Source organism: Dermacentor silvarum, chromosome 4 (assembly GCF_013339745.2).
Source record: "Dermacentor silvarum isolate Dsil-2018 chromosome 4, BIME_Dsil_1.4, whole genome shotgun sequence".
In the NCBI taxonomy this organism is placed as follows: domain Eukaryota; kingdom Metazoa; phylum Arthropoda; class Arachnida; order Ixodida; family Ixodidae; genus Dermacentor; species Dermacentor silvarum.
This window is the reverse complement of record NC_051157.2, coordinates 30,683,483-30,704,544: the sequence shown is the minus strand read 5'-3', so window position 1 is coordinate 30,704,544 and position 21,062 is coordinate 30,683,483. Positions and strand designations below refer to the sequence as shown.

Sequence of the window (21,062 nt, the reverse complement as noted above, 5' to 3'; positions counted from 1 at the left end):
ATTTAGTTAGTAAGAGAATGTTTCCAACTTTATACGGCCAATATAATATCTTTTCTTCGTATAGCTGTCTACTAAATTGCTATTGCAATCGATGCTTCGCCTTTCGGGCGAAACTGTTACTTTTTTATGCACACATATAGGCAAGGCCGGAGCCATTGTGACCTATCATAAAGGGCTAATGGCGGCTTTGAAATAAAAAAGTCGCAGTTTCGCCCGAGAGGCGAAGCATCGATTGCGATAGCAAATTAGTAGACAGATATACGATGGATAGTAGTTTTATCAATGGTATAAACTTGTAAACATTTGCTTACTAACTTAATTAACAAGCATGGTGTCACACACGCTCAAGCAAACATAAACATATCTCACTCAATGACTGCGGAAACTCGTCAAAATCCTGGAGTGAGCAAGTGCGGCAGCAGCAGCGAGCGAATTAACCGTCTCGCTGCCTCTCCCTTCAACGCGAACTAAGCAGCGAAGACACAGCGCACACGAACCTATCAGTACTCGCACTCTGTCCCCATAGCAGATCGCTTTGAAGGTACGGCCCGCGCTGCCGCGCCATATGCAGCAGCCGCCGGAGTAAAACGCCCTCCCTACCCTCTCCCCGGAGCCTTGCGTTTCACAGAATGCTGCACGCTTCCTCCTCGCTTTCCTCCCTCGCGTGCGCGAGACTGAGCCACCGTCGTCCGCTCACTCTCGCACGCTTTCACTCGCACGCTTTCACCCGCACATACAGCATATGGTGTGGGGCGATGATGGTATCGCCCCTGAACTTTATACGAAACATCATGGCAGAAATGCACCTGGAGCGTCCATATAGTTTCTATCGCAATAAAAAGAGATTGGAACAGTTTTACGTTACACCAGCCCAGGGTTAATTGCTGCTCTCTGGGTGTGCGGTAACATGCTGACCCAAAAATTGTTACCGCGTTGACTGGACCGCATAATTTCAGAACATTTTCCGCTATGATCATGAGCGTCTGCGTGGGAATATATAGTTTGATCGTAGTGCCAACAATGTTTTCGGCATTACAGGAAAGCATACGCAGTGCCGCCGCTTGACCCAACCCACTCTTCCATATTCTAATACGCTATAGCTGCAGAGCGCGCTTCTACTAGGTGCTTCGTGTTGGTTTATTCTGCGTTTCGTCGGGGTTTCAAAGTGCGCTGCCATATTCCATTATTCCACCAAAATGAAGATTGGCCTGCTCCTAACTGCTTCAAAATGAAATTTTGTCTGTTCCAAATTGCTAAAAAACGTAATTTTACTTGCTCCAAAAATTGCTCCAAAATGACTTTGGGCAGTCCCACCCCTGGGCTTCACAAAGGAAGAGGTCACTTGACTCACGTTACTGCACCCTCATTTTATTTTTCATCTGTAAGCAGACAGACAGGCTTTCAATTGTCCATGCCTTGGAACAACTTCACAAGATGACTTGTGTCTTGTAGCCACTTGTGAGAGAATTTTGCCGTAGCATCCTTTTACTTCACGTTGATAATATTTTTATTATGTGCACCTGTGTAGTAATGCTTGTTATATTTCATGCAGCTCGTGACTTCAGAGACAGTACCTGTACGCTAGCTGTATACTGTAGAGGTTTTCAAAAGAAGAAAAAAAAAATCTCAAGACACCTAGTCACTTCTTATGTGTTGTGAATACGAAAGCGTTAATGTCCAATTTAATGCCGCTGAGCTGTCTTTCAAGTTATAAACTCCTCACGGGCAAGCGAGTGCGTTGAGACGCTTGCCACGTTTTGATTTGGCCTTACTGAGGTGCAGTTAGAACGCAGGCAAGAGCTTGCGCGGACAAGGAATGCGCGGATAACACAGGCTTTCAAGAACGAGAGTGACGTGACGTCACGGGGATGCCTCTCCCCTCAAGCAATACCTGGCACGCTACCGCAGCAGCAGGTGTTCCCTTTTGCCCGCTGTGCTCTGTCGAGGCCCAAGCAGCAAGCGCGAGTCAGCGTCACGGGAGCGCCTCGCGCGCTTGTGACGTGGCGTCGCAGCCAATGGGAAGCTAGGTGCCGTTTCGCAGCTACAGATGCCACCTGCTTTTTCGCTCAATGGGCCATTTGAAGCTTTCTCATCACAAATATCTCAGTGGCCACTTTCACAGTTGAGACAGGAATGGGGCATACAGATGTTGGTAGAAATAATCTGGAAGGATCATGCACATTGGTCTCCTGTGATGTGTGCTTGAGAGTCTCTGAAACACTAATGTCCAATATCAAGAAAAAGTCAATAAAACCATTAATTATTGGAGTAGCTTTTATATTGACAGGCACTTAAAACCTGTTGAACTTCCTGCATTAAACAAAATTTGCCTCACGAGAATTATTTTAGTTTTGCCGAACAAGCGCTGGTAAGTTGCAGAATTTTGTGATCTCTGTGAGATTTCATAGACTTGTTATTAGCGCTGTTCTCTGTGACTAGAGGTGATGTGTGCATGTTTTCTGTGATGATATCGTTCCATATTTTTCAGTCAAAGGAGTGTTTGGACACACTGAAGATGAATAAGCAGGTGAAGAGCGTTGCATTTGCACCTGATGGCTCTTTGATGTACACTTTTGGTAAGTGGCTTTTGATTATTCCAGGGAATCTCTTCTTGGTTTCAGCTTGTGCTATGGTCATGAAGTATTGTTGTTTTAAGAGTTACACATTGCCTACTGCTTCTAAGCTTAGGTAATTTCTGTTGTAACTAATAAAATTACCGTATTTACTAGCATAATGAATGCACTCACATATTGAACGCAGCAATCAAGAAGTGTGTTTTTTTTCCACGCATAATGATCGCACCCTTAACTTGCTGCTGTGAAGTAGTAGACACACGGTATGATACGTCTGATATGGCGTCCGGTGGTTACGATTGTGTCGGATGCCCTATCAGACATGGAATCATACCGTGTGTCTGCTACTTTTTAGAGGTGGCGCTCAAGTGTATGGGTACTATAGCGCACACGAAGCTATCGTCCCTCGGTGCGCCCTGGTGCCTACTCTCTGTCAGCATCACAGATCCCTTCCTCCCTGTTTTCCTCCCTTGCGCGCGCGAGATTCAGTCGTTATCGTCAGCTCACCATCGCATGCTTTCAATGGAACATTTTGCTTTGCTCAATGCCACCTAGACTTTCCTGTAGGTGGTGTTGCTTTGGCGTGCGCTCCTTCGTACTTTCCTTGGCGCGCAATTTTATTCTCCACCTCCAGGCACCTTCCTCCTCTGGCGCTCGCTTCCTTCGCAGCTGCAAACATCCCATTGCCAATTTCACTACCGGGCTACTTGCGCTTGCGCATAAAAATCGCTAAAAATATTACTCCACAAAATGAACGCATCCCCCAACTTTGCGCATATCTTTTGGGGAAAAAAAGCGAGTAAATATGCGAGTAATACTGTGTATGGTGCGAGCAGTTTTATTGTTTTATGAAATACAAGCTTCGAAGTTTTTTGCGCAGAGATGGAAAGGCAAGGAACAAACTGCTTTGTGCAGGCTGATAATAGAACACAAAGAACTGAGATGTAGGACACAGAGAAGTGCCTTTTGTTTTATTAAGCAGAAAAAAAAATTATTAGTAAAACATACAGGAAGAGGGGAATGTATTTTAGGAAGAGCCATTTTTCCAGGTAGTGTTGAGACTGTTATTATTATTATTATTATTATTATTATTATTATTATTATTATTATTATTATTATTATTATTTCAATATACCCTAAAGGTCCTCTGTCATGCAAGATTCAAAGCATGAAAGATACAAAAATTGTTTTAAATAAGGTTCCAATTACACACAGCTAAAAAGACATGTAAGCAGAGAACATGTTAAAAAATAAAATGAAAGGAACACTGCAGTTATACCCTACAAAAGCGGGATACACTGTTAATAAAATGTAAAGAGAGGACATGTGTTAAAAAATATATATGAACGAAAAATTGTGCTCAGATTAATACCTGTCAGGACATAAGATGTGTTCGAATAGGTTTTTGAAATTCATTAGCGTTGTGTTCTGTAGCATTGTGATGAGGCAGGCTATTCCATTTGGCTGAAGGACTGGGCGTATCGAGATATGCACCACATGACACATTTTATTTCCAAACTATGATGTCGACATAGGACTATAGCAGACGTGAAATGAAAGAAATTCGCCGTGAAAGAAACCAGCTAAACTGCTGAGCTGAATTCTTCGTACTAATTTTGCTAGAGATGGCATTTCTCTGTGCATATTGTTCAATACCACATTTGGATGCAGTACTAAATAAATGACTCGCTTAATGTAATAGCATGTGTTATATTTGTAGCTGCAAACACTGTCCTGCTCTTCCTGTCTTCCCGGCACAGGTGGCAACAGTATCTGCATATGGGACATGAAGAGTCGTCGCTGCCGGCAACGCTTCACGGATCAGGGATGCATAGAGGGGCTCTCTCTGGCTGCTTCGCCTAACGGACAATTTCTTGCTTCAGGGTATGCGTGTTCTTTTTGTTTTGTTTTCATAGTCTCTTAAAGGAGTGCTGACATGACATTTCCGGCTTTTCATTTCTTTGTGTTAAATAATAGTCAGAACCTTCTTAAGCACTGAAAAGGAACACTGACAAACATCGTAGCGCCATAAATAATTTACTAGTACTATAATGCTTGTTTCTATGAACCGGTTTGGTTTCAATAGCCAAGATGTAGATCTGTTGTGGTGTCATTTATTTATTTAACTCGCCGCGGTTGTTCAGTAATTATGGTGTTGGGCTGCTGAGCACGAGGTCGCGGGATCGGATCCCGGCCACGGCGGCCGCATTTCAATGGGGGCGAAATGCAGAAAACACCCGTGTACCTAGATTTAGGTGCACGTTAAAAGAACCCCGGTGGTCCAAATTAATCCGGAGTCCCCCACTACGGCGTGCCTCATAATCATATGGTGGTTTTGGCACGTAAAACCTCATAACTTAATTTAAATTTATTTATTTATTTGCTCTATTCATTTATATACATACCTATATTTATATATACATACCTACAGAGCCCATAAGGCATTAGAGTATTATAGGAGAATTTAGTTACAACCTAAAATTAGCATATTGTGAAAATACTACTAAATACAAACAACAGGAACAACAACAACAGGAAGAAACATTCAAAAGTCAGAAATTAGTAAAAACAAACAAGCACTCACATAAGAAGGTATTGGTTGCATACAGTTTTGGGTACTATAGGCGATAAATTGTATACATTCGACAGGTGAGAAAGAGTTAAGTTGAAGGCATCTAAAAAAACATTGAGAAAATAATGTGAATGAACAAGATCGTCACAACTGTGTGAACATACATTAGTTCGCTTCGTTCCGGCCATCGCTTTGGCTACCACACGCAAGTGCAACCAGTAGAAATGTACACAGAACTCTTGCTTATTTTATTTGTTTAGAAGCAGTATCATCATATTTAGCCTTATTGCTACACAACATCAGGAAAGTTTGCTCAGTGTCATGAACCATTACATGAAAAAGTACATAGATATATCAATAGCAACTCTGTTCAAACTGATCAGCACAGCATGCTACTTGGAAACAGCTGAGCACTTGCATGAATAACTAGCCTGAGCACTTGGTTTTCAGTGATTACAGAGCATATTTGTGATCAAGAATCTACATGGTAAAATACTGGTCCAAAAAGAGAGAGAATAGTAATAAAATATATAATAATAATAATAGTTATAGAAAGGGGATGTATTTAGAGGATAGGCAAGTAACTGTGCAGCCATGCTCTGAAATCTTGCAGAGCTCTTGCACTAGAGAAATTTCTCTAACGAATCAACTTTTTGGTCCTTTGGTGAACATTATCATGGGCTTCAACCACTGTAACGTATGTACTGATCTCAGGAGTGGAAGTGCTGCGGCAATGGCGCCGTTTTGCTCCAAACTGCCCTTACTGCACCAAGCTGCGCCAAAATGGCATTTTTATTACAATTATTATTCCCTATATTTAGGCGATTGTAGTTTCTGCTCAGGCAACACTGGGCATATGTGCACCGCTGGTTTACGCAGCTCATACTGGGAGGCACTAGCATTCGGTTTGGTTAGGAGAAGCATTTGTACTTGTTGAAAGCACAAGTTTGCTTATTTAAATGTTCTTAAGATGGCGCCCCACTCCAAAACTCACTTTCTCTGCTACAAAACCACAAATTTGTTGCTCCGGTGCTGCTCCAAAATAGTTATTTACTGCTCCAAAGTGACTCCAAAACAACTAACAGTGGAACCTCGTTGATAAGATTCTGCGTAATATGTTTTTCGGGATGATACGGTTTTTTCTTTTCCCCCATAATACGATTTGGTTGGATAATATGTTGGATGATACGCTTTATTTTCCGGATCTCGTGAAGATCGTATCAATGAGATTTCACTGTATTTGCTGCTCCAAAGCTGTGCCAAAACGGTCATTTTGCTGGTCCCAGCCTTGCTCCAACACGTTGGAGCCTGCTTCCACCCCTGTGATCTTTACAACCGTATAATAATGAGCTATGCTTTATGTGTTGTATCTGTTTCCTTTCTTTATGGCCATTAGGTCTGATTCAGGTGTGGTGAATGTCTACGAGACATCTAAGCTGCTTGAAACAAGGTACCCTGCTCCTCTAAAAGAAATTATGAACCTTACGACAGAGGTAACTCATTTGAAGTTCAACTGCACATCGGAACTGCTAGCCATGAGCTCATCTTTCAAACCCAACGCTGTCAAGATGGTAAGTACGCAGTACCCTTGCTGTTATGATTTTTTTTTCTTCATTTTTAGTTTTACTTCTATTTCGTTTGCATATCCAGTTCAACAATACTACATACAGGGTGTTTCATTTTAGCTGCACCAAATTTTTAAACATTGCCTGTGGCAGATAGCACAGTTATAATCCTTGATCTAAACTAATCGATGAGGCGGCCATTACTTCCACGAGAAATCAAAACGGCTAATTGAGTAATTAACATAATTACACTTTTTAACTTTTTAATTAATGATTTTACGGCACATCTTTTAGTCTACGGGTTATAGCCGCTGAGTTCGCAAGGCGTATCCACTTGGAACGAATTCTCAGAACTGAACCAGTTTTGAGATATTAATTTTTAATGTGTCCGACGAAATGTATGGGCGTTCCAGTTAAGTTTTTGAGGAAAACGCTGTTTTATGCATTGAAGCACAAAGTTAACTGAAACGCCCATGTACTTCGTGGGACGCTTTGAAAATTAATATCTCGAAACTGGCCCAGTCCTGAGAATTCATTTCAAGTGTATATGCCTTGCGAACTCAGGGGCTATGATTCGTAGATTGAAATATGTGCCGTAAAATATATAATTAAAATTTAATTAGCGTAATTCTGTTAATTACTCAATTAAGCGGTTTTATTTCTCGTGGAAGTAATGGCCGCCTCATCGAGTAGTTTAGCTCAAGGATTATAATTATGCTATCTGCCCCAGGCAATTTTTAAAAATTTGGTGCAGCTAAAATGAAAAACCCTGTATAGTAGTATATGCAGGCAGTCTCACATACTCAATATAATTTAGCTGATTTGTATCTCGCTTTTTTTTTTTTTTTTCATGGTGAAAGCCCCAAAATATTGTCAGGTGAAATCTGCTTTATTTTCATGTTTCCAATGTATTGTGATTTTTAAAGCATACAATAACATATTAATAAGCACTTTTCCTTCATCACAAGTTCAGTTCTCCGAGTTGCACATTTGCTGATCCATGAGTTGTATATGTTGATGCTTGTTTGTTACGTGTGTTTTTGTCACAAAACCCATGCCTACGTCTCGCATCTCTATTAAATGCACAAACTGTGCACAAGACATGCCAAATAAAAACACTGGCTACACTGCCATTAGCTTTGCAAACTCGTGTGGGAAAGTAAGCTTTACAATTGGGAAACAGGTTGAGTTGATTAAAATGTAGCACTACCAGGTTGTTGTTTGTGGATATGTTGACAACAGTACTTTCACTTATATTTTTACAGGTCCATTTTCCTAGTCTGACTGCCTTCTCCAACTTCCCAGGAAAGCACGACTTCAGATACTCAAACTGTATCGACATATCACCCAACAGTGGCTACTTTCTGTGCGGGAACAATTTGGGAACTGCACATTTGTTCAGGTAAAGATTGTGCTTTCCTTTAGGTACATTTGGAAAGCTACTGAAAGTTATGGTTCGATTCACTAAGGAACATTGAAAGTGAAGTTGTATGGACTTGTAAAGTCTGCTTATAGACAGTATCTGCTGTATTTTAGAAGGATTCTTTTCTTTTGATTCTATTCTCTTCTTTTCTTTCATTGTGCTAAATGGCATGTGGCGGCATGCCCATTACAGCGATGATTATTCTGCGCAGTTCTTGGTGAAACTGGCACATGGTGACATGCAAAAGCCAGCGACAAATGGCAAAAAAGAATCAACTAGGAAAATAATAACAAAATACAGCCCTCCATGTTAGTTTTAATAAATGAGGTTACTCATCTTAGAAGTATATTTAGAGTAGTCCTATAACATTTGTTCATGTATTTCTCTTTACTTTCAGGCTCAAGCACTATTCAAGTTTTTGATCCATCTCAAGACATGCTTTTAAAAGTCACAGCTGGAGAAAAATGGCTCTGTAAAATACTCTAATAAATCTCACCTTTGTGTCCCCGATGCTCTATTGCCGGTGAATACGGGTATGAATAATACTTGTGAAATTCATCTTGTTAGGGTACAAGTTCCCTAGCCACGCCTACCACAAAACATTACCGCACAATTACATTTCAGCTACTGCATAGCACCTTATTCACAATAGAGGTGAAAACAAGGAAACGTCTGCACAAAATGACAAATTTATTGGTCTGGGGTGTATGTGTGGCAGATTTCTGTGGCCTGTCATACAATGTGACCCATGTGTACACTGTACATAAGTGGACATTTAATCATAGTACTATTTATGTTTTGCTACAAGTAAATGTTTAGGTTAGCCTCATGCTCGCAGCCTGTGGAAGCACCTAATGCCACTGCTTCCTTGCCACCTTTATTTGTAGCACACCTCCTAATGCTAGGAAAATACCGTATACCCTTGTGTAAGGGCCACACTTTCTTTACATTATCATGTCGAGGTGCAGTCTTTACACTGAGGCAGGTCATTTCTATCCACTTTTTCCAGCCATGCGTGATTTCGGTGATCCCATTGTACTAAGAGTAACCAATATTATTTTCTTAATGCTTTTATTTGTTCACACATTCATGTCAGGTACCTGGTGCCCAACTAGTCCTCACCGCTGTTGCTGTCGCCGTTTTTTAGGCTTGGTTCAGTTGCATACTTGTGGATGCAGTCATCCTCTAAGCCATCCATCTATGGCGTGATATATGCTTGAAAACCCCTTTTTAAACAGAAACACACGACTAGGCCAGGTATCCAGAATTTTAAGTGATGTAGTAGAGCACAAATCCCCTCCTGATATAGCCGAGGCTTTCAGTAGTTTTTTTCTTTCGTAACAGTTTACCTCCTCCAACACAAATAGTCAGGATGAACCATCTCCCTCATTCATTCTCTTTATTTCCTACAATGCCAGAAGAAATAGCTTCTGTTGTAAATAATCTAAAAATAACAAGCGCTGGAATTGTTGAGGTGCCTCCTGCCAACATTAAATTAATTGCGCACCTAATTTCAGATATACTTTCATTTATTGTTAATTCAATGCCTCCTAAATAAACAATGCCTGGAACGTCGCTCTTTTTCCCATAGAGAGCTCCCTGCCGCATGTTGTGACCAGGTGCCGTGCGAGAGCGCTCGCCTACCTACCGCCTGGTCACGTGACACCATCGGCGTAGCCAATGGCGTAGCCGGGAGCAGCCGGCAGTGCGCTGTCCGCCAGCGGAGAGCGCGAGCTCCCGCCAGCATCCCTGTAAAAAAAAAAAACGCCGGCGTAGGTTTCAGCACTGCTGACACCGCGCGGAAATTTGCAGCTATGGAGCAAAATTTTGTACTAAAACAAATTGACCAGCGACAAAAAGCCCCGTAAGGTGACTCGCATGATCTCGGAACAGCGATAAAGAAACCACTTGAGTGTCATCGTCTGCATATAGCAGCGGTGACCACGCGCGGTCGGCAAGGTGTCGCCTGCTCGCGACAAGCCAGCTACTCGGCTCCCGGCCGCCGCGCGCCGGCATGTTTACAAGAATCCTCTATTTTTAAATCGGGCTATTTTCCAGGCATAGTCTTTATAGGAGGCGTTGGTTAATTTATTATTTAAGACTGGTTTATTTCCTTGTGAACTTAAGCGTGGCAAAGTCATCCCAGTTCTAAAGAAAAGCGATAGCTCATTACTACATAACTACAGACCCATTTGTATTCTACCATTCTTCAGGAAAGTTATTGAGAAACTAATTGAAATACGGCTAACGAAATAGTACCTCTCTAAATTTAATATTCTCTCTTCATGCCAGTTTGGTTTTCGTCCTGGATATTCCACAGAGCTGGCACTCGTCCATCTTACTGACCAACTAAAAAAAAAAATTATCGATGAAGGATTTCTTGTGGCCTCAGTTTTTATCGATCTAACGCAAGCATTTGATAGCATAAATCACAATATCCTATTTGCTAAGCTTGAGGCAATTGGCACTTGCGGTCCTGCCCTTTCACTACTAAAAAGCTACTTATATAACAGAGTTCAAGTTGTTTCTATTTCCAATGTGTATTCTCATCAGCGAACTACTAACATTGGTGTGCCCCAGAGCTCTATCCTGGGGCCACCTCTGTTTTTGATTTATATTCATGATCTACCTAATTGTCTCTCTTCCACAAAATACATTCTATACGCTGATGATACCACTATATTCACCTTTCATAAGGATATCTCATCTCTCGTTACTAAACTAAATACTGATTTAGAAAATATTCTAAGGTGGTGTAATGTGAACATGTTATCTATTAATGCAACTAAGACTAAATTTGTTGTATTTTCTTCTCATCAGCGAACCTTAACATCCATTCAGTCTATCACTTTTGGTCCCTACTGTCTTCCTCCAAGCTCATGTTCACATTTCCTTGGCATTCTACTTGATTCTAATTTGAAATATCTAGATCATATAGCTCACATAAAAAAGCAAAAAGCTTACGGTATACGCATCCTAATTAAAACACGCCCTTACTTAACGCGTACCACAGTACTCTCACTTTACCATTCTTTTGTCCACTCTCATATTACTTATGGTATAGTATGTTGGGTAAACACCTATAATACCCATGTTGCATCTCTCCAGATAGTTCAGAACCAAGCCATAAGAATAATTACTTGCAGTTCATGTTTTTCTAATGCCAGATCTCTACTACATGAGAATAACATCCTTACCATCTCTGAACTCACTAAATACAGCCTAGGTATTTTTTTCTACAGATTTCTGAATAACGAGCTACCACTGATACATTTTCACCATATAACCTGATGATTTACAGTACCACCAGATTTGCCTTGAACAACAATTTTCTTATACCAAGAGTCCGCACTAACTATGGTAAACAGACTGTAGAATTCACCTCCATATCAATATGGAACACTCTTCCACTTGTAATGAAAAACACATCTTTACACCAATTTAAAGGAGAACTAAAAATGCATTTATTATTGAAAGACTAACGAGAACATTTATTGTGTCCCGTTTATTTTATTTTATATATTTTTTTTTCGTTTGGTCTGTTTTTTTTTTTAATTTCTTTATTCTTGTAACAAAGCAAATAAACGGTTATTATTTTTCCATCTTTTTTTTCCACACAATTGTTCTTGTTACCATGAGATATGCTAAACCTTGTTATTCTTTACAATTTACTGAGTATTTTGTTTTGTTAACGCTCTTTTCTTTTTGCTTGTGTACTACCTTATTGTGTGCTACTGTTGCTTTAAGATGTAAACTGTCATAATTGCTCTTGTACAGGAGGTCCCGATATAGTCTTTGACTATGGGACCTCCTCCTGTATACTAAATACTTGTAATATGTCCCAACCTTTAATAATAAATTCTGATTCTGACTTTGAATCTTTTCACAACATTTGATGACACCGCATGCCATGCACAATGTCTTCGGACATCTTTTTTAACTAATTTTTATTTCTTTAGATTTTGTGCTGCCAAGTTGAATGTGCAACTTTTACACGAATGTGTCCCTTAATCGAGTGCATGTGATTTATGGCACAGATATGTCCAGGCAAAGGTGTATCTGGTTTGCCAATACTTTTCCCACAGTTGACATACATATTCCCCTCGAACCCAAAGACAACTCAGGGATGTAATCACTTCTTGAGGTTGGTTCTTATTATTGGTTGGTATGTTATCAATGTGAAAAACCTATTTATTTAATTACACCGGTTAATAAGGTGTAGAATGTAACTATCTGTTGATGCTCGTTCCTTGTCATAAAAAGTGCTTTTCCTGTCCTAAACACGGAAATGAAGGTGTGACATTGTATAGTACGTAGGTTGGCATGTTGATGTTTCCTCCTGGATTTTCACGTCGACTAGCGGTATTCAAAGGACACTTCAGTGACACTTTTTATTGTCTGTAACGACAAGACGGTATAGATCAAATTTGTGTAAATTTTCACAAAAGGTGATGGCAAGAAAATGCTTATGCAGATCTGCATGCACCTGACTTCGTACCTGGGATGAATATTTTACAAAATTGCGTGCGAGTTCATTTAGAAAAGCATTGAAGGCAATGTGCATTATAATGTGAAAGGGGTTGCATGAGGGCATATGTGTACTCGCACGTACCTAGGAACTTGTGCTTCTATCATGATGCATGCATGACTAACAAATTTTTAATGTTTTGCATGTAGTTTTGCAAGAGCCATCTCACAGCCCTCTGGTAGAGAGTTCATGAGGTATGAAAATTGAGGGCAAAAACAGACAAGCACAAGAATGGAGACAATGTGATAAGCACTGGCATTCTTTAGAAGGGGTGTATTTCTGTGGTTTCACCGTCTGGCTGCAATCATTAGCTGTCGGCAAGTGCTTGTGTGTATGATTTTTCTTGTGCATCTCATTTATGCACTTGATTACCATACCCAATGATACTTTTAATCAACTTGCCTTAAAGTGCATAGATAGTTTTTTGCTTTTATTTGGGGACTTTAGGTTGCCTAAGAACCAATTTCTCTCAAGGCAAACATAGATTGCCCATTTGGAACCTGAAAGTTCATTCATTTACAGTACCACCAGATTCGCCTTGAACAACAATTTTCTTATACCAAGAATCCACACTAACTATGGTAAACAGACCGTAGAATTCACCTCCATATCAATATGGAACACTCTTCCACTTGTAATGAAAAACGCAACATCTTTACACCAATTTAAAAATGCATTTATTATTGAAAGACTAACGAGAACATTTATTGTGTCCCGTTTATTTTATTTTATATATTTTTTTCATTTCGTCCGTGTTTTTTTCTTTATTATTGTAACAAAGCAAATAAACGAATATTAATCACCACAGCCTAAGATCTTGCCCTCTTATGATGCTTGCATGTTCTAACAGACTCCTGCAAATATTAATTTAGAATGCTCGTGTGCTTAAGAACAGATCTTGCAATAATTTGCAAGTAAACGAAAAAAATAATAACGCGACATTCCTTATTTTCCGTAATTCTGAGAGATCCGCGAGGTCACTCATCTCACAGATCCCAGTGACGATTTCGGTTGCTCATTTTAAACCTGCGGACTCAGTAAAGAACCTCGTTCATTCTAGTAGCAGTTAGTGACTTGGTCAAAAACGAAACTACATTAGCACAAACTGCACAAAGCCACCATAAATGTTAAGCTAATCTAAAGCCAAGCTAAGCCAAAGCCAAGCTAATCCAAAGCAATCCACCGTGTTCATTGGAGATGGTGAATTGAGCATCGTCGTGCAATCGTCGTTGCTGCGATCTATACCTTTCGTACCACAATGTAAGCTTCTCCATTATTTTCAGTGCCACATTTTCACATGGCAACGCTGCTTGCCGTGCAATCAGGGCAACAACAGTGCTGATTATTGCCATATACATACCGGACATACTCGGAGCAGCACTCGGATTTGCTTTCGGGTAGCGTCCGTGCACGCGCGCGCAAAGCATTTGCATAGTGAATTAGTTCTCTAATGCAGAGATCACGCATCTACGGTATAATTGCCGTTGGGTAATCGATATTTTGCTGAATGACAATCGTCGATCCTTAGTAACCTGAGTTCGGCACTTTTGAATCGAATTGTTCCACACATCACCGTGATGCTCTGTCGTTGAAGCGCTAAAAAGCAGTTTGGCTTCAAAGTGCCTACAAACTGTCGTTCCGACTGTGTCGGACCCTTCCGTTGCCGCCGTACTCCAGCGCACTTGTAGCATTAATCGACAAGGACATACATTACCACTAGCTGCTAATGTAATAATAATAAAGAAAAAGAAAACACACACACACTGGCAGAAGCCATTCGATCTACAACATCATTTCGACGTTAATGCGATTAGCATTAAAACAATGTAGCGACACCGTATTGCACTGCCGGCACACGAAGTGGCGATCTATGTTTCGTAATCACTGCATCTCAGTTGAAACTCCACAGTATCCCTATCCTATATCTTGGCTGCAGTGGTTTCGTTGCAATGGCTCTCCATCAAGCGGCTGTGCTCGACGCAGATGTATCCGTCGTGGTTGGGGCGCTAGTACCCATTGTGGTGACCTTGGCACATCCATTCTAGGGGATTGGCCAAGAATGGGCACATACGATGACATACCGATATTGCATACGCAGTGCTGAAGTTGTCTGTCTGGGCACATACCCACAGACACAAACTTAATCCACTGACCCAGGTTGTCTGCAAAGCCTAGCAAGTTATCTATTCGGCCACATACCCAGTGGTCCATGTCTGCTCGGCAAGACAGGAGCCAGCCTAGTGGCCCAAGCTAGTAGACAACTTGGGTCACTGGGTGAAAGAGTTTAGATACAAACAGACATACTGCCAAGTGGGCAAAGTTCCCACTAGCATTAAAATTGCATTAAATAGCATTTAAAAAAAAATGCGCAGCCCAAGGAGCAGTGAAGTGGGCAGGTCGAAAACGTTTGTCCCGTCCACTTCTCTGCTTCTTGTGTGAAGCAGTTTCTTGTGCTGGTTTATTGAACCAACTCGCCCCGCATGCAACTGTACTGCTAGCTACTAACAGCCAAAGTTTATTATGGCAGCAGGTTGCTTTTTCACTTTCTTTATAAAAAGGAATTTAGACACCCCCATAGATTGTACGTGGACGTCTTATAGCCTGGTTTGCCTTCTTTCAGACTTGTCTTTTTAAATATATAAAGTCCACAAAATGTCTATACACCGAGGTCATAACATGTTCAGTCACTTCATCCAGCTGTGTCTCTGTCGACATTAATTAGTCCACAAAGAGTGTGAGGCCACAACTTCATTGTATATTTGTAGAGATTTTGTACATATATAATAAAACACCTATAGACTCTATAGGCTGTCAATATATGCATCTTTCAGCATTTGTAAATACAGATGTTTATATGATACAAACACAATACATGTGTTTTGTTATTGAAACATGTTTCGTCATTGAAACCACTAAATATCAGTATGTGATTATGAACAATTTCAGCTGTGAGCAACGCTTCTATGTTCACATGCCTCATTTGTGCATTTTAGAATCATTACAATTTCACCAGATCTAGTGAGGAGCCCTTTATTAAACAGTGTATTTTCTGCCCCAAATTTATTTTTAGCTGTTACTTTTGGTTGTTTGGTGAGTCATTTGGAAGTTAGTTTATTTTTTACAAGAAACAAAAATGTTTGAGAAAATAATGACCATGAGTGCTCTTGCTAGGGTGTGCTATGTGTGAAGGGCACCTCAATGCATGTGCCCCCTAAGTTATACTGTAAGAATTATAAGAGCAATTAAAAAATAATCTTGTTAGGTGAATGCATTTTTTTCAAGTTGTGTACCAGAGAAATGGATGTCATAATAAAATATCTGGTAGGTTCAAAGTTTTCCAACTTCTAAATTCCTTATGATGCTGCTACTGTCTAGTAGCACTGGATTTGGTCTGTCGATCACTTTCCTTTTTACTAGCTTGGCATATTGTATACTATCATCACTGCTAGTTACATGTCAGTAACTCCTTGCTGACCAAAGAATGTGAAATTAGAGCCTCAGGCAAACAAAATTGCAGTTACTTGAGCTACATCATTATTGCATGTCAGATTTCTCCTCAAGCACGCTGATAATTAATGCATGTCATGTCATGTCTGGGGATTCAGTTTGCATATGTGGCCTGTTGCAAAATCAGTCTGGTGAGGAGATTATTGACTTGTTTTTGATCATTTCAGGGCTGACTACTGGAAATCACAGCCTAAAAAGTTTTGTGATGCCTGCAAGTGCTGGTTTGCAGACAATAAAGCAGTGAGTAGTGCAAGATTTGTCACGTGAGCCTTGTCTTTTGCCTGTGGTTTGCAGTGTTGTCATATTTGCAGTTTCCTTTAGATATGATGGATTTTAGGCTTGTTTAGTGGCAATAAAATTAGCCTTGGCAGATGGATTATTTTTTAGTGGATGTCTCACCAGGATTTGCGTAGTAGACTTTTCTCATGGTCGCAGAAATATTTATCAAATTCCAGCAGACTTCCTTTGTGATTTTTACAAGAATCTATGTTCATATTAATCTTCTGGCATACTTCATTCGTTAAAACATGGAGTATATTTTGGAAGGTAGTCAGTGAACAGATTTCACTCAACAGATTGCACAGCACAGATCTTAGCTGTTTTATTATCTGCAGCACTGCTGTCATAGTACTGGATATATTTTATTTTAATATTTCTCTTGACTACATTTCTTGTTATTTCTCATTAAAAATTTTTCTAGCGGATGGTTAGGGAATTCACAAAAAATTGGGAGACGCTTAAGCCTCACCTTTAAAAGTAGAATGTGATAGCATTCAAAGATCCTTGACTGCTTTCACGCTTCCCGGCAACTGCAGCTTTGTAGCCGTAATGTTTGCTGGGAAACGCTAGTGGTGAACACTATGCACGAAGGCGAGTGCTCTGGCTTTTTTTTTTCCCCGGCGGGCCGGCACCGCGGATGGCGTGCTATAATTGCTAGAAAGCACAGGGTGCGCAGCGCTCTATGATTGGTAGAAATGAGATACACACCGCGCTTTGACCTTGGCTGAGCTTGAAGGTCAGGTTTAGGGAACCAGGCGTTTTCTGGGTATGTACCTGGAGTAATAGGGCTATCGCTCTAAAATATTCAGCCTAATTCCAGCAAATTTTGAATGCTGTTTTAATCTTTCCAAGGAAAAAATGACAACAATGGTTACTCATCCTTGTGTGTCCTTTTCAGAGCATAGATTTTCACGAGAGGGGCAAAAATCATCAGGCCAATGTGCAGAAGCGGATCACAGAGGTAAGAAGCAGAGTTTTTTGTACCACAAGAGTTGAACCAGCCTGCTAACAAAAGTTTCGTTGATACTTAGATGTTTGCGTTGTAAAAACTTTTTGGGTGCTTACAGATCATGAAGAAAGGAAAGAAGATGCAGAAAGCTCAGCAGAATTATGAAAACATTATGGATGGAATTAACCAGGTGAGCACGGAATAATTCTCGTTGCAGCTTCAGTTCAGTAATCCTGTTGACGCGTGTTGCAGGCTGCATTGCAGGCATTTCAAAAAGACGTCAAGACCGGAGGTTCGAACATCGACGTGATTAGGTATGCTGCTGAGGAAGCCAAGCTCAAGGAGAAGGCTGCAGAGAAAGAGCAAGCAAATTTACTTGCTCCAGCAGCGCCAATAGTGTCGTGGTTTGAAGGTGTCACTGAAGGAGGAGAGACTTACTACTGGAACATGGAAACTGGAGGTTTGTTTCTCTCTTGCTTTCTTTTCCTTTTTGAAAAAAAAAAAAAATGCATGGGACATAAATGGTTTAATGGTTTTAAAGAGACACTGAAGGAGGAACACTAAAGCAGTTTAGATTAATTTAAAGCTTTATTTTCGTAAATTTAGGGGGAAATGGTTTGTTATTACTGGGGCCAAGCATCAATTTAAAATTTTAGATTGGTTAATAATTATGTTTGATCAATTACTTAATCAATTCATTGGATTTGTGAGTTTACTTGCGTGAATTAAAAATCCAAACCCCTCAGTTTCCTTTGTAGGCTTTGAAGAAAACTAACCATACTATTTGAATGGACAGTTGCCTTTAAGACACCAAAAAGCAGGCTTAATCATATTGGATGAGTCTTGTTCATTCAATACATTTACCGGTAAAATTGTGCACATAAGCTGAGCTTATGTAAAATATCGAAGATGTTAAATCTAATTATGGTTTTATGGAAAATAGCTTCTCATTAGACTTTCTGTTGCTTCTTTTCAGAATCTTCATGGGAGAAGCCAGATGCGAATTATGTGCCGCTTTCTGACCAGCAAGGATCATCCAATGAGAGTGTACCACCAGAGGTAGGAGTACTTGATAGCTGAATTGCCCATCATCCAGCACTCTTCTCTAAAGTGTGCCTCCGTAACAGTATGTTAGCAGAAACAAGCAAGAAAGTTCGTGCATTGGTTTAGAATACACTGAAACAAGAGCGTTTTGAAACAAGAGCGTTTGAGAAAAAGGTGACTTCGCGCTCCGCTTGCGAGCTTCACGGACCCGACAGCAGAACTTGGCACAACTGCATATGCTACCCACGGACTATGTTATTTCACCAAGCCCGAAGGGTGGTTCAGGCCCCTTTAATGTATGACAGCAGGACATGGACATGAACGCGAAGAAACGAAAGTGAATGGGTGAAGCACGAGCATCTCGCTTTTCAGTCCCAATTCTTCAAACTAATGTGCGTTTGCGCAACAATGATGGAAGGTTCTCTTTCATGCATTTCACTGCAGAGCTAAAGCATTGACAAATTAGCATTGGTTGCTAGAAGTGCTGGTGTTGACAAATCTATTGCCTTTATTTGCAGGACGATTCATCGCAGGAACCCGACTCAAGTGTAGGACCAGCGCCCAGGGCAAGTCCATATGGAGAGTGGCAAGCGGTCAAACCCATGTAAGTCACATCATGGTATATCTGTGCGTTGACTGTAGGCCTTCTTTACTGACCTCAGTAACTGGAATGTTTGAAGTTGTCTGGGAGGCAGGTTATGTGTTCATTTGCAAAATGCATAATTCAGAACAGTGCCGGAAAGACACAGCTAGGACAAGAAGGAAGAGATCTTTAAAGAGAGGGATCTACTTTAACGGATGCTGTAATTAAAAGAAAGAAAATCAGGAGCCATTCCACTCTTTGAAGGTGGATGACCAGCGAAGCTGTTTCGCACGTAGGCGTGTTGCTCCTCGGGAGTCCGGACTATACCCGGCCTCCTCATTACGACGACGAAAGAGAAATAAAATTCAAAATGGAGAATGGCTACTTGTCTTTCTGTTTTTTTTTTTTTTTTTTAATATATACATTCGCGTGGACGACGGGACCGCCGCCCCGAGGACCCGGAGGAAACTAGACACACTTGACATTTTGACGGCACCACCACCATGAGAGAGTGGAAGGAAAGGAAACTAGATACGCGAGAGCTTGGAACGTCGACAAAGAGAGGGTGGTGCAAACATAGACATGGCCGACGTGGGTCGCACAGCAGCAAATCTTTGAGAAACCTTTATTATCTACCTGGGAGTCTACTGATCTTGAAAATGCAGAACAAAAGCACAGAACAAGAATGCATGGAACCTTAGCCATAAACAGCTTCACTGTAAAAAATTCAATAATGGTGCTACTGCGCAAGTCAGTGCACATATGATAAAGACATCTGATAACTTGCATTATTTTGCATTAATTCTGCCCCCCACTTTTTTCTGCTTGCATGACTTGTCGTTTTGTCAGTGAAGTTGTACTTTATGCATCACGGAAAGGTCACCGATAGCATACTGACATATCTATAAATGCAGTAACGTTGCCGCTGCGCAAGTTGATGCACATATGATAAAGACATCGGATATCTTGCATTATTGTGCATTAATACTCCCCCCACTTTTTTTACTGCTTACATGACTTGTCGTTTTGTCAACGCAGTTGTACTTAATGCATCACAGGAAGCGTCACCGATAGCATTCTGACAAACTTATTACCTTTTACTTCCGTGCAGAGCGTTTTATAAAATTCTATTCTTGTATGGGATGCGAACGTTCTCAGCAACACACTTTTGGTGAACCTTCAGTGACAACTATATTGAAGTATATTGGCCAGACCATCAGTTACCAAGTCAGCTTTCTGCAACATCCGTCGTCAAAATTTTTTTTGTGCATGTCCCCTTTCTCTAGTCAATGCTTCTCAAAATGGTGTGTTCCCATGTTGCATATTCAATGCTAGTCCTTTTCCAGTTAACTGCATATGGGACAGAGCAGAACTTTGATCTACCGGCACTCGATGTTTGTATGTACACTTAACAGCTGTGACATAAGGGTGCAACATTATGGTTTCACTTCCACCACTGTTGAATGACAACGAGCACTTGCATGGATAGGAGTGGGTGTCTTTCTGTGTTTGACACTGTTGTTTTTTTGTCAAGCACTCGCTGCTCATACTGCTAAGAAAACTGAAATGGCATTGTGTACCTAATGAGCTGTGTTATTCACAGTATGCAGAAGTTGTTTCAGGAGACTTGCAAAGGCTACAGCTGTTGTGTGAACTTTAATGTCGCCCAGAAATTCCATATTTAAGACGGCCAAGTGCCTTTTTCTTTAGTGCATGCTTGCTGACAACACGTTACTTCTAACTTCCAGGGAGGCACCGAAGATAGATTTGCAGCTTCCCAAAAAGCCAGAAGGTGTTGAAGAGGTTGTCATTAGTGTTCCAAAGGACGTCCCCACAAAGATGAAGTTTATGGAAAAGACTGTGGGTAGCCTTGAATCCGGGGAAGGTGAAGACACAAGTTCTGTATTCAAAAAGCGTAGTAAACTTGGCTGTCAAGGTAAACGGAATGTGAGGCAACGAACTGATGATGACTAGACCAGACTGTATGTGTTTATTCTGTGCCTTGTATGTAAATAAATGTAAATACATTATGCATTTTA

The 21,062-nt window shown here is 40.7% G+C and overlaps 2 protein-coding genes across 5 annotated transcripts in view; both read left to right on the top strand.

Annotated features, from left to right (window-relative positions):
• The window catches only part of LOC119448483 (U3 small nucleolar RNA-associated protein 18 homolog), a 51,057-nt gene extending 42,418 nt beyond the window's left edge, over positions 1 to 8,639 (top strand). For all 4 annotated transcript variants that reach the window (XM_049665404.1, XM_049665402.1, XM_049665401.1 and 1 more), the window contains exons 10-14: positions 2,489 to 2,576; positions 4,334 to 4,457; positions 6,542 to 6,716; positions 7,976 to 8,112; positions 8,531 to 8,639. In XM_049665404.1, the coding sequence (XP_049521361.1) occupies positions 2,489 to 2,576; positions 4,334 to 4,457; positions 6,542 to 6,716; positions 7,976 to 8,112; positions 8,531 to 8,555 (549 nt within the window). In that variant the 3' untranslated portion in view covers positions 8,556 to 8,639. The remainder of the gene's footprint in view (positions 1 to 2,488; positions 2,577 to 4,333; positions 4,458 to 6,541; positions 6,717 to 7,975; positions 8,113 to 8,530) is intronic.
• Positions 8,640 to 13,826: 5,187 nt separating this feature from the next.
• Positions 13,827 to 21,062, top strand: LOC119449708 (WW domain-binding protein 4-like). The gene is made up of 8 exons (XM_037712946.2): positions 13,827 to 13,921; positions 16,336 to 16,408; positions 17,346 to 17,408; positions 17,515 to 17,586; positions 17,649 to 17,856; positions 18,373 to 18,455; positions 18,959 to 19,044; positions 20,772 to 21,062. Coding segments are annotated over exons 1-8 (813 nt in total). The 5' UTR covers positions 13,827 to 13,919; the 3' UTR covers positions 20,998 to 21,062.